Source organism: Peromyscus leucopus, chromosome 4, assembly GCF_004664715.2.
Source record: "Peromyscus leucopus breed LL Stock chromosome 4, UCI_PerLeu_2.1, whole genome shotgun sequence".
In the NCBI taxonomy this organism is placed as follows: Eukaryota; Metazoa; Chordata; class Mammalia; order Rodentia; family Cricetidae; genus Peromyscus; species Peromyscus leucopus.
In genome coordinates, this window is record NC_051066.1 from 88319863 (window position 1) to 88334257 (window position 14395).

At 37.4% G+C, this 14395-nt stretch overlaps 2 protein-coding genes across 2 annotated transcripts in view; one reads left to right on the top strand and one right to left on the bottom strand.

Annotated features, from left to right (window-relative positions):
- LOC114697497 (formin-1) overlaps positions 1-14395 on the top strand; it is a 270035-nt gene that overhangs the window by 64441 nt on the left and 191199 nt on the right. The gene's annotated exons all lie outside the window — the stretch shown is intronic.
- Positions 875-1613, bottom strand: LOC114697499 (transcription elongation factor A protein-like 9). The gene has a single exon (XM_028875753.2). It carries the CDS (start codon positions 1432-1434, stop codon positions 1147-1149), a length of 288 nt encoding a protein of 95 aa, XP_028731586.1. The 5' UTR covers positions 1435-1613; the 3' UTR covers positions 875-1146.

A 14395-nucleotide genomic window follows, 5' to 3' on the forward strand; every position in this document is an offset into this window, starting at 1 on the left:
GGATTTGGTAGGGGAAGGGAGAGCCAGCCCCAGAGGAAACTGGGGGAGTTGTGTAAAACCCAGTTCCTAATCAGATTAGAATCATAAATGTGATTCAGTTCTCACTCATATGAGGATAGCCTTTGAATATACTAAGGAGCGGATACTTATCCACATTATGTATTTTGAATTATTAAAACTAGACACAGTTAACAATAACTTTGAGAAATACATTGATTTTAAAAACTGAGTTTTCTAGGCCAAAAAAGTGGATAGAAACAGATAAGAAGTGATGTCCGTGGCCTGTTAAGAGTCTGTATCAGGGACACCCACTGCTGACCACATGCCAAGCCTGCCCCAAGACCATATGGCCTGCCCACAGAACTTCTCTGTTCTCTCTATTCCCCCAACAGACCCAATCCCTCAGGTTCATCCCAGATGCAACCTACCTACCATCCCATTCATGCCTCCTGTGGATCCCACAGACCGGCCATTCCCTCCTGACCTCCCTGAAATCAGCACCAACACCCAGATGCCTAGATACCAGCATAAAAATACAATCAAAACAGCCAAGACAGTATGTCTTCACTATTGCTCTGCTATCCTACAGAAGGCCCTGAATATTCCAAAAAAGCTGAAGCATAAGAAAAAGGTTGTTACTACATGAAGATGATAGTGATTTTTTTTTTAGTTATAAAACCTTTATTATTTTTAGCAAGAATAATGCATGTTCATTTTAGGAATATGGCAAATACAAATAAGCAGAAGAAAAATCATTCATCTTTCACAAGTTTATATGTGCATATATGTAACATACAAAGGTACTCTTGTCTTTCAAAATATGATATTCTCATATTATTTTGTATCCTTTTCTCATTTTTTTCTCTGTATCTCATCAGAAGCTCATTTTTTTTTTTTTTTTTTTTACAAATCAGTAAAGCTCTCTTATTAAAAGCCAGAGACTTGTAGATTGGTTCAAATATAATCAACAGTAAGATGCAGACAAGAAGAGATACATCTAAAACCACTAACAGCAACAGATTCAAAGCAGGGAGATGGGCAAAGGTATATCAGAGAAATGCTAATAAAAAGAAAGTTATATTGCAATGGTAATAGCAGATAAACAGAAAGCAAGGCAAACTACATTAAATATGGGTAAGGATGGTTTCAATTAGCCTTCCAACGCATCACTATAAGTTTGTTTCTCACTCTCCTTATCTCATCTATTTCATCTACATCTCTAAACATATCCTCACTGCTCAAATGCCTGTTGTGTATATCCTCTTTAAAATCCTGAAGAGACTGAATCAGCATCTCCCGAAAAGTTTCCTCTGATTTTTCCTCCTCTTCTGGTCCTTCCCCCTCCTCTGGCTTTTCCTCAGGCTTTGGCTCTTCCTCGGGCTTTGGCTCATCCCCATTTTCTGGGTTTCCTTCCATCTTTTGGCAGGGTTTCATCTTGTGTATGCTTCTCTTCCTTCTTTGCTTCTTCCTGCCTATTTGCGACTGCAGTTATTTCAGGTAGTGATCTGGTCAGTTTCTTTCACCTACTTATTTTAGCCTGGAGCGGTACAAAGAACAAACCTGGAGGATTTAAGCAAGCTGTCTCCTCCTTCCGCGGCCCTCTCACACTGCCACCAGCAAGGCTGAAGGAAGCTGGTACCCAGATGGAAACAAGGACCAGACTTGATAGTGATTTTTTTAAAAGAGAAAAATTAATAAATCCCTTAAAGAAATCTAGGGAAGCACAACAATTGGAGGAGATGAGTAAATCCCCCAAATAAAGCCATGAAAAAAACAAACAGTTGAGGGAAATGAATAAAATTGTTAAAAACCTGAAAAAAGGAAATAGACACACTAAAGAAAACACAAACTGAGGAAATTCTGGAAATGGAAAATCTAGGTAAGTGAACAGGAACTACAGACACAAGCAACACCAACAGAATACAAGAAATGGAAGAGAGAATCTCGTTCATTGAAGATATGATAGAAGAAATATATAAATCAGTCAAAAATGTTAAATCTAAAAAATTCCTGGCACAGAACATTCAGGAAATCTGGGACACTATGTATAGACCAAACCTAAGAATAATAGGAATAGAGGAAGAAGGAGAATCCCAGCTCATAGGCCCAGAAAAATATTTTCAACAAAATCATAGAAGAAAGTTTTTCAAACCTAAAAAGGAGATGCCTATAAAGGTACAAGAAGCTTACAGAACACCACATATATTTGACCAGAAAAAAAGTCCCCTTGCCACATAGTAATAAAAACTCTAAACATACAAAACAAAGGAAGACTATTAAAAGCTGCAAGAGAAAAAGACCAAGTAATATATAAAGGCAGACTATTAGAATTGCACTTGACTTCTCAATGGAGACAAAGCCAGACGGGACTGGACAGATGTGCTGTAGACTCTAAAAGACCACAGATGCTACCCAGATACTATACCCAGCAAAACTTTCAGTCACTATAGATAGAGAAAATAAGATATTCCATAATAATGTCAAATTTAAACAATCTCTATCTACAAATCCAGCCCTACAGAAAGCACTAGAAGGAGAACTTTAACCTAAGGAGGTTAACTACACTCATGAAAACACAGAAAATAAATAATCTCACACCAGCAAAACCAAAAGAAGGGAAACACACACACACACACACACACACACACACACAGAGAGAGAGAGAGAGAGAGAGAGAGAGGAGAGAGAGAGAGAGAGAGAGCACAACCACTACCACCAATAAAATAACAGGAATCAACAATCATTGATCATTGGTATCTCTCAATATCAATGGTAACAATTTCCCAATAAAAAGACACAGACTAACAGAATGGATGCAAAAACAGGATCCATTCTTCTGCTGCATCTAAGAAACACTTCTCAACATCAAGGATAGACATTATCTCAGGGTAAAGGGTTTGAAAAAGCTGTACAAGCAAATGGATCTAAGCAAACTGGCATAGCCATTTTAATACCTAGCAAAATAGACTTCAAACTAAAACTAATCAAAAGAGATGGGAGAAGGATACTTCATACTTATCAAGGGAAAAATGCACTAAGATGAGTTTTCAATTCTTAATATCTATGCCCCAAATGTTTGTAAAAGAAACACTACTACAGTTTAAGGCACATATTGACTATCACACCCTGATAGTGGGAGACTTTGGTACCCCACTCTCAGCAGTGAACAGATCATCTGACAAAAACAAAACAGAGAAATACTGGAGCTAACAAATGTCATAAACCACATGGATCCAACAGATATTTATTGAACATTTTACCCAAACATAAAGGAATATCCATTTTTCTCAGCACCTCATGGAACTTTCTCCAAAATTGACCATATGCTTGATCACAAAGCAAATCTGAACAGATATAAGAAAATTAAAATAACTCCCTGCATCCTATCAGATCACCACGGATTAAAGCTGGATATCAACAACAACAGAAAACTTTTAAATGCATGAAAACTGAACAACTCTCTACTGAATGACTACTGTGTCAAAGAATAAATAAGAAAGAAATTAAAGACTTTGTAGAATCCAATGAAAATGAATACACAGCATACCTAAACTTATGGGACACAATGAAATCAGTGCTAAGAGGAAAGTTCATAGCACTGAGTGCATATATATAAAAAAAAGAGAGAGATGTCATATGAGCAACTTAACAACACATATGAAAGCTCTAGAATAAAAAGAAGTAAGCACACCCAAGAGGAGTAGATGGTAAGAGATGATCAAACTTACAATTTGAAATCAATAAAATAGAAACAAAGAGGATAATACAAAGATTCAATGAAACTAATAGTTGGTTCTCTGAGAAAATCAACAAGATAGACAAACCCTTATTCCAACTAAGTAAAAGATGGAGAAAGAATATCCAAATTAACAAATCAGAAACAAAAAAGGGGACATAACAGCATACACCAAGGAAATCTAGAGAATTGTAAGGCTATACTTTTTTTTTTTTAAAAAAAAGGCTGTACTCTACAAAATTGGAAAATCTAAAACAAATGGATAATTTTCTCGATAGCTACTACTTATCAATGTCAAATCAAAATTAGATAAACAAGATAAACAACTTAAATAGACTTATAACCCCTAAGGAAATAGAAGCAGTCATTAAAAGTCTCCCAACTGGGAGTGGGGGGGAGGGGGGAGGGGGGAAGCCCAGGGCCAGAAGGGTTTAGCACAGAATTCTACCAAGCTTTCAAAGAAGAGTTAATGCCAATACTCTTCAAATTATTCTAGAAAATAGAAACAGAAGGAACAGTGCCCAATTCATTTTATGAGATCACTGTTACTCTGATACCCAAACCGTATAAAGACTCAACAAAGGAAGAGAATTAGAGATCCCTTTCCCTTATGAACATAGATGCAAAAATACTCAATAAAATACTTGCAAATTCAATCCAAGAACACATCTAAAAGATCATCCACTATGATCAAGTAAGCTTCATACCAGAGATGCAGGGATGATTCAATACAGGAAAATCCATAAATGTAATCCACCATGTAAACAAACTGAAATAGGTCATCTCATTAGATGCAGAAAAGGCCTTTGACAAAAATCTGACACCCCTTTGTGATAAAAGTCCTGGAAAGATTGGGGATACAAGGGACACACCTAAACATAATATAGGCAAATTACAGCAAGCCTATAGCCAACATCAAATTTAATGGAGAGAAATTCAAAGGAATCTTAAAAGGCCTTATTAATAAAATCAAACCTGAAGCCAAGTATTGGGGTGAATTCTGGAAGATCAGAGAAGCAGAACAAGCCAACAGCTTCCTCACCTTGCCAATTTGTCAGCTGATCCTGTTTCCTCAGACTGGAAGCCTGAGTCCTCATCCAAATGGATCTCAGCTGAACTGCTGCTCTAAAGTCTAAAAGCTTAACAGGCTCTAGTTCCTGATCCTCACACCTTATATACCTTTCTGCTTCTGGCCATCACTTCCTGGGATTAAAGGGGTATGCCTAGCTGTTTCCAGTGTGGCTTTGAACTCACAGAGATTCAGATGGATCTCGGCCTTTGGAATGCTAGGATTAAAAGTGCGTGTGCCACCATTTTCTGGCCTCTATATCTAGTGGCTGTTCTGTTCTCTGACCCCAGATAAGTTTATTAGGGTTCACAATATTTTGGGGAACACAGTATCCCCACACTTTACACTCTTATCTATTCAATATAGTACTTGATGTTCTAGCTAGCTCAGCTCAATAAGACAACTGAAGGAGATCAAGGTGATACAAATTGGAAAGGAGAAAGTCAAAGTATTATTATTTGTAGTTGATATGATAGTATACAAAATGACCCTAATAATTCCACCAGAGATTCCTACATTTTATAAACACTTTCAGCAAAGTGGCTGGATACAAGATTACCTCAAAAAAAAAAAAAAAAATTCCTGGTCCTTCTATGTACAAATGGCAAATGGACTAAGGAAGAAGTCAGGGAAGCAACACCTTTCACAGTGGCCTCAAATAATACAAAATAGATTGGGGTAACTCTAACCAAACAAGTGAAAGACTTGTATGACAAAAACTTTAAGGATTTGAGGAAAGAAATTGAAGAAGATCTCAGAAGATGGAAAGATCTCCCATGCTCATGGATCAGTAGGTTTAACATAATAAAATAGCCATCCTAACAAAAGCAATCTACAAATTCAGTGCAATCCCCATCAGAATTCCAAAATTATTCTTTACAGATCTTGAAAAGACAGTTCTCAAGTTCATATGAAAAAAAATTCTGGATAGCTAAAACAATCTTGAATAATAAAAGAATTGCTGGAGGTATTACTATCCTGATTTCATGATGTACTAAAGAGCTATTTATAATAATAAAAACAGCATAGTATTGGCATTAAAAAGTGACACATGGATTGATAGTGTAGAATTGAAATCTAAGACATAAATCCACACACCTATGGATACCTGATTTTTGATAGAGATACAAGAAAACCACACTGGAAAAAAGACAGCATCTTCAGCAAATGGTGCTGACCAAACTGGATAACTGCATGTAGAAGAATGCAAATATATCCATATTTATCACCCTCCACAAAACTCAAGCCCAAGTGGATCAGAGACCTCAACATAAACCAGATGCACTGAACCTGATAGAAGGGAAAGTGAGGAATAGCCTTAAACACATTGGCACAAGAGACTTTCTGAACTGAACACCAATAGCACAGGCACTAAGACTGACAATTAATAAATGGGACCTCATGAAATTGAAAAGCTTCTGTAAGGCAAAGGACGCTGTCAATCAGACAAAGAGGCAGCTTACAGAATGGGAAAAGACTGTTACCAACTCCACATCCAACAGAGGATTAATACCCAAAATATATAAAGAACTTAAGAAATTAGATATGAAAAAACGAAATAATCCAATTTAAAATTTAGGTATAGATCCAAACATAGAATTCTCAATAGAGGAATCTCAAATGGCTGAGAAACACTTAAAGAAATGTTCAACATCCTTAGCCACCAAGGAAATACAAATCAAAACTACTTTGAGATTCCATCTTATGCCCATCAGATCAATAACACAAGTGACAGCTCATGCTGGAGAAGGTGTGGAGCAAGGCGTGCACTCCTCCATTGCTGATGGGAATGCAGACTTGTACAGTCACTATGGAAATCGATATGGCAGTTCCTCAAGACTAAGTTATCTTACCTCATGACACTCTATCCTACCATAAGGGCACTTGCCTCAACTATGTTCATTGTGGCTTTATTCATAATAGCCAGAAATTGGAAACAACTTAGATATTCCTCAACTGAAGAACAGATAAAGAAAATGTGGTACATTTACATAAGGGAGTGTTACTCACTGTTTAAAAAAAAATGACATCATGAAACTTGCAGGCAGATGGATAGAACTAGAAAGAATTGTCCTGAGTGAGATAACCCAAACTCAGAAAGACAAACATGGTATATATTCACTTATTAGTAGATATTAGCCATTAAGAAAATGATAACCAAGCTACAGTCCATAGACCCAGAGAGGTTAGGGAAAGAGAAGGGCTCTGGGGGATGTACGAAAAAAGGTCTTCATCAATCTGTAAGTGATGGCTGATAACTGACAATAGAGAGGTCTTGCAGTTTATGCTGTGTATAGGACTAACATAAACACAAAGAGAATCGTATGCTTATATATTGAAGCTTCATTTGTAGTTGGATAGGTAATACAGAGGCTCAAAGAAGACTTTATACTTAAAAGGTGAATCAATCAATCAATTCAACTCACTTAGCATTTGTGGATACTTAACTAGCCAAATGCCATGTAATGTTCTGGAAGTTTAAACATGCATAAGGTGTGGTTCCCAACTGCCTGGAGCCTTTAGATTTTCAAAGAAGATAAACATAAATGACTATCATACAATTAGAACCTAGAAAGTTCTTTGGCAATACAGACAATGGAGAATTTGTGTCTAGAAGAACCAAGAAAAGTTCAGCTGAGCTTGAGTGAGTTTTTCCTAGGGCAAATAAAGGATTGAAGGTGTTGATGAGGCAGCATGCAAGCAAGTAGGATGTGAGAGTGAACATGCATTCAAGTTCAACTTAAGGATTGTATAGGGAAGTGTCTGAAAAAAATAGGCAGAGACCAAGTTTGCAAGAGTAACAACTATCATGTAAGCATTTAATGCTTGCTGTGTAAAAGTACTATTCTTTCAATGTGGATAGTGAAGAAATACCCTCTTTACTGGGACACATCAGAATTAGGAAAGGCCATAAGAAGGAACCGGTACCTTGGTGTCATATTATCTCAGCTGCTGTGTTAATTTAGAGTAAAGATGACCAACAGTTGCTGTTGGCTTCTGCTCTGGCTCCTGGAAAAACCTCTTAGGTAGTCCTAAGACCACTGGTACGAGGGAAAGTCTGCAGGAATGGGCCTGATTGGTATATTCTACAAAGCTCCCCAGAGGATTCTGACATAGAGCAAGCTTAAGAACTATTCCTTGGACCAATAGAAATAATGTTGAAGAAAGAAAGCAGCATGATTTAATTGGGATTGTCTTGTTGATGGTTGTGAGTTTGAAGGAGCTAGGATTAAGAGACTCTTGTGGGTTCACTGTTCAAGTAAAGAAGAGTATACAAGTTATAGAGGCACTATGTTCCATTCACTTAGTGGTTTGTAGCTGAGGGTTCTGTGGCCTGGGCTTGATGGTTCATAAGGAAAGCCAGTATCCTGGAGAAAGATTATCTTAGAGTAAGCACATGATTATCAAGCAAAGTTCTGCTCTGACCTTGTTACAAAATCACTTCTGTCTCTAGAGATGAGCTTCAACAAAGAGGGAAAAAGGGCATGTGCAGAGATGTTGTAAGGAGAGCACAAATAGAGTTAAAAACAGCTTCCCCAAAAGCTCATTTTCTGGTGTGCATGGACCTGAGATGCTTGATGTATAACACAACCAGACACATTTTGAAATAATTAATAGGAAATTGATGGGCTGAATGAGGGGATTTCTACCAAGATGAAGAGATTATTGAGTAGTGATGGGCATAGGTTCAGTTTTTGTTTGTGTGTAAGGGGGTGGGCATTAAATCTTAGTGATCAGTAGGACTTCTCATCATAACCTCAGCATGTTGGTGTGGAATACCTGGGAATTCATTATTTGTCTTCTTATTTATCCCTCCCCCATGGCAATGAGTACAACTTATATACCACCTGCTTATGGAATCTACACTGGTTAATCTACTCTTGGTAATCGTTCCTTGGGTGTTTGCTGCAAAGAAAAGGAGTCCAGAGGGACAATTATTTTCATGAAAGAGCATGGTCCTGGGAGAGGCAAGGTGATATATAAGTGTGGAATCCCTGGCACATTTCAGCAAGGGGCAAGGGCCCTAAGTGCATGAAGGAGGCAGAAAAGTGGTAAGTGGAGCGATCTGTGCTAACTTTTCCATTCAGGTCTGTAAGTCATAGCTCAGTGTGGAAAGGGTCTTAAGGAATAAAGCATATGAATTTGTTTCTGGGAAAAATCTTCCTGGAATCAGAGTTGGCTAAATTAAAGTTTAAAGCCAAACATAAAACAAGCAAATAAAACCAGGTAGATTTCTAACCACTGTCCTGATTAAAAAGGGGGGGGCAGCAAAAGGTTTAGGTGGTGTAGATGAAAACTAAGGACTAAATCAGACTGAATGAGACCAAGGAGCCCACATGGTGTACAGGTGGTGCCAGATGACGTAAGAGAAATTTCAGAGGAGAAACGAATTGGAGTTTGCCCCTAATGAATGCTGTTTCAGACTTGGGAAGTCTGAGTTAGCTGATTAAATAGGCAGGCGTGTTAATCTAAAGGATAGTTGGAATCACAGTCTCAAGGTACCAATTTAGAGGTTGCCAGTGTATCATTGAGTGAATTTCATTTATCCTATGAATACAGAAAACCTAGAGACAGAGTACAATGTGAGAAAAAGAATGACAAAAAAAAAAAAAAAAGCCTTGCAAATCAACATCTGAGGAATAAAGGGGAAGGCAGTCCAGGGCTGACTGGAGAGAGCAGAGAGGTAGGAGGAAAAATACCTGGATAGGAGTGTGGGGTGGAATTAGGATTCCAGGGACGTTCAATTTCAAGACACTAGCTGCAGACAGCACCAACAGAGAGGACAGGGGAAATCTACCAAAAATTGTTGCCTAAATCCCATGAGTTCTTATAGAACAGTGGACAGAAGCCAACTGTAGTTTGGCTAGAAGCAAATAGATAAGAAAGTGGACACAGCGAATGTTGGGTAATTTTTTTATATTTAGTTCTTGTTTGTTTTTTTTTTTTTTACTCCCAAAAGCTCTGCCGTAAAGGAAAAGAGGTGAATGGGGAAGGTTTAAAGTATACTTTTGAAGCATGGAGCAGGATAGATAGAACATTTCACTAGGATTACATGCAGTGAGTTCACAACACACAGATGTGGTCATTGGTCTCTGGCCAATGTCTAGCATTGCAAGAGGCAACAGCAATGATGTGGATTTACACAGTACTTCATTCTAAATGCTCCTCAATACCTGATTTTACAAATGGGGACTCATCTACCCATCACGGCTGCTTTGGAAAGTGGATCCTACTATTACCCCCAGTTTTCTTACAGGGAAACTATGATAGACAGACATTAACCTGTCCAACTTGTCTTCTGCCTACATCAGTAAGCTCACACATTCATCTCAGCTTCCAAAACAATGCTTACAAGCACATATATCATCAGATTTGGTTGAGAGTTGGGTCCTGGGCCTATACTTAGAGATGTTGCTCAGTTATCTTATTGAAGGGGAATTTCTTTAGAGGATGCTTGTCTTTGTAGTTATTTTGTATCTGTAAGAGGTTGAAGTCTTAAGTCATTTCTTGACTCGTCGGTATTGATTGACTCAGTAATACTTGTCAATACAAAGCAATACAAAAACTTGTCTTGAAAATAGGTTTGGTGAGGAACACCAATGTTAAGTTACTTTGTTGTGACAAAACTAAAGTAATCACAGAGGTTAAAATGTTGGTGCATAATGCGGAGTAGAAATTGCAGTAGGATGTAGGAGAGGTGGAGAGAAGTGATGGATCTGGAAAGATGCTGAAACAAAGGTAGCCTTCACTACGTGGCTGGATGAAGTTTCAAGTTGCTTGCAGGTGCTTGGTAGTAGAACACATGAAAATTGAGCACACTTTTGTATTTGTAGTGTATTGCTCATATTCATGGCTTCAACTTTTCCTAGTTTTATATCTTCATTCAACCAAAGTGTTGAATGAAAATTTACAATAATAAGAATTTACGAAGTTCTTATTCCAATGTCATTGTTATTAACACCAGTGGAAGTGTCCTGATTTACATGAAGCATCTCATTTAATCATTAAAACAAACAAACAAACAAGCAAAAGACAGTTGGATGTAACCAACTGTCTTATTAAATAAGAAACAGAGAACCAATGTAAAAGAGAAAGCCAAGAGGTCAGAGCTCAGAGCTAAAATCTCACCCTTCCTCCTGCGGCGGTCTTAGCTTCCCGAAAGAGAGCTATTTCCCTGTGTGTAAGTTGTTTTATAGTCATTCTGCCTTCTCATTGGTTGTAAACCCAAACATGTGACTGCCTTGTCACTGTCTGTATGTACAGCCCCCCAGGTCTTAAAGGCATATGTCTCCAATGCTGGCTGTATCCCTGAACACACAGAGACCTATGGGGTTAAAGGCGTGCGCCACCACCGCCACACTGTCTATGGCTCTAATAGCTCTGACCCCCAAGCAACTTTATTTATTAACATACAATCAAAATCACATTTCAGTACAATTAGAATACCACCACATTTCCCCTTTTCTATTTTAATAAAAAGAAAAAAAGCAAAAGGTTATAACTAACATAAGAAAAACTATATACAAAAGTACAATAACTATATACAATATATACAAGTAATAAATACCTAAACAGGCATTTGACAAATCAGAGAAAATAATTCCATTATCTATCCTATTTTGTTAAGTCCAAAATGTATCTAATTCACTTTCTATCCTAATTAATTTTCAACTATAACTAACTAATCTTCAACTCCCTCAGAGACCCAAGAAGGGAATAATATTAGCTAACAAAAATAAAAACAGGAAGTGCATGCAAGCAACTTCCAAAAAGTTTGTGAGTTGATAGAAACAGCCAGCTGCCTGGGCAGTCACCTGAGGTTTCTCCACAGTGTTGGGGCATCATCTTCAGCCTACAGGCTTAGCGTATCTGACAGACTCATTTGTGAAGTAGGATGTACACAAGGTCAACAGTTCAACCTCACATTGGGTGAGAGCAGTCCATGTACCAGAAACACCTAAATTCCACTAGTGTCCTGTCATAATTCAGGATTTTAAATTCTGGAAATTGTTGACAGTTTTTGAATTCAGCTGTCCATTCTTCTTGGCTGTGTATATATGGCTTCATCTCAGCATCCCCTTCTTCTCCACATCCCTCTATTAAATGCCAGTCTACTATCAAGAGGCGTGAGCTTTCAGATGCTGTTCCACTGCACAACAGAAGCCATCGGCCCTCTGCCTGTTAAGCTGCCTTCGAAGAAAAGGGCACTGTACCTTTTCCGGATTGCGAAGGCCACTTCAGGGATGGGGCCATATTGTCCTGGCCTCAGAAGATGCCTTTTGATAAAGCCATAACCACACTTGTTTTGACAAGAATCAGTAGTCCTTTGTTTCATGTTCTGTCTGTCCATTTTGTCCCGTTGATTCGAGGATACTTTATTGTCCAGTGGCTAACTTTTGCCACAATGAAGGTTGACTCCATATGCAGTTTCTTCAATGCCCATATTTTCTCTGAAGTAGATTGGTACTGCCAGGAGCCGACATGTCTCAAAAAAGAAAAATTTTCTAAGTTATTAAAACATTTTAGGGCGTTGGTGCACACGCCTTTAATCCAGCACTCGGAGCAGAGCAGGCGGATCACTGTGAGTTCGAGGCAGCCTGGCTACAAGTGAGCTCCAGAAAGCGCAAAGCTACACAGAGAAACCTGTCTCGAAAAAAAAAAAAAAAAAAAAAAAATTATAAAACATTTTAAATGCCATATTCTGTAGATCTCTGAAGGGTTTGAAGATGACCTGTCTAAAACATCTCTGCTCAATTTTTAAAACATATCTAATATGACTACAAGTTCTATTGTAATGTCTAACTACTAACTTTCATTTCTTTATATCCTATAGTTGGTAATAATAACATTCAAGGATCAGAAAATTGCATTACATTGTTAAATGAATGGTATAAATACAATTAGAAATATACATATAGCATTTTCTAACAATATCAGTTTCAAATTTGTATACAATATAAAACAATCCAATCCAATGTAAAGTATTTAAAACTAGTAATTGTCTTTTTCTTTTCTTTCTTTCTTCCTTTTTTTTTAAACAAGAACCTTAAATCTAATCTCCTTTGCTTAGCCTTTTTCCTAACCCTTGACAACAACTTGTAACCAACTCCCCTAAACATTGAAAATTATCCCAGACTTAAAACCCATTAAAAAGACCAAAAAAACCACCTGCCCCACACCACCTCTTTGGGAATGTGGGCGTCGTATTCTTAAAATTGCTTCCTGCTGGGTATGGGCGAAGTTTTCTTTATCCTGAAAGAAAAATTTTAGGTTAATTGTCAAATTCTAGGAAAGGTAACTATATCCTTCATTATCCAGTCTGTGTATAATGCCAAAGTTCAGGGTTTATCTCAAGTCCTTATTCAAGTAGTCTTTGAGACTGGATCATCTCAGCTAGTCATCTCAAAATTGCTCTGAGCACCTTGTAGTTCAAAGCTGATCTGTGGATGATGTTTGTCAGCTTAATGATATTATTATTGTCCACGTGGAATTGTTGTTGTTGTGGGGCCCCATCCTCTTCCTGGAGACTTCAGTTGATGTTAGGCCTGGCCGTGATTTCCTGCAGAAAACTGAGAAGAGACTCGAACACAAAGACATATATATGCAGCTAATTGAAGCCTTTTTTCTAGAATTAGTTAGTACTCTGTATGACCATTCATATCTTAACAAAGTTTAAAATGTATAAATATCTATATATATATTTAATCTTGTAAATTTTGATATAAAATCCATACTTTAAGAAAAGTTTAAAGAATCAGAATAGAATCAAAGAGTTGAGATTAGTAATAGAATAGTCCCTTAATTAATTTGGCTTTTGTCCTGTCCCATAGCAGAAGATGGCTCTTTTATTCTGGCATAATACAAGGAGTTTGCATTTTCCTTTTAACAACATGCTTGAGTTTAAAGATGGAGAGAGCCATTCTCCAACTCCAAAGTCAGCTTTAAATTTTAATTGAACTGGGACTATTAGAAGACCAATAGTGTTAAATCTTTAGAGAAAAGCAGAAACAAACATTTAGGAAGACATAAAATTTTTTAGATAATATATACCCATACGCCGTTTTACTCTGTTTCCTGGGATAGATGATTTGTCCCTTTTCTTCAGTTGTCTCATTTGTCCAGTGTTCTTCAGATTCCTTAACCTTCATTCTCTTAAAAGACAAAAACAAAAACCTTTCCCCAAGACTAATTTTGGGGATGTTCCTTTTTGGCAAATTATTATCTGACTAAATGAAAAGGCATGTGTTATTAATACAAGTTAGTTTAAATTGGATGCTCATGCTGGTTGATGAACTATCACCTCCTCTAAATAAGAGGTTTCTCTTGTTCAAATCAAACCTTTATCAATTTTTATGGTACCCACAGCTTATCTTCTCCTGTAGAAACAAAAGCAAAACCTCGTCCCCAATGTAATGCATACCCTGGTTTCCATTCTGAGGTCAGCACATTCTTAAAGTATATAGGCTGATTTAATTCTGTAGTTTTTTCTATTATCCAATGTCTCTCTGCAGCTGTTGTTCCTTTCTCATTGGCATTCAGAAAATTCAAAGTTAGAAGAGCATTATGCAGTCTATTTCTGGGGGTTTTTG

Coding starts and splice junctions, on each gene's coding strand:
- LOC114697499 (XM_028875753.2), bottom strand. CDS start 1,434: ATGAAACCCTGCCAAAAGATGGAAGGAAACCCAGAAAATGGGGATGAG.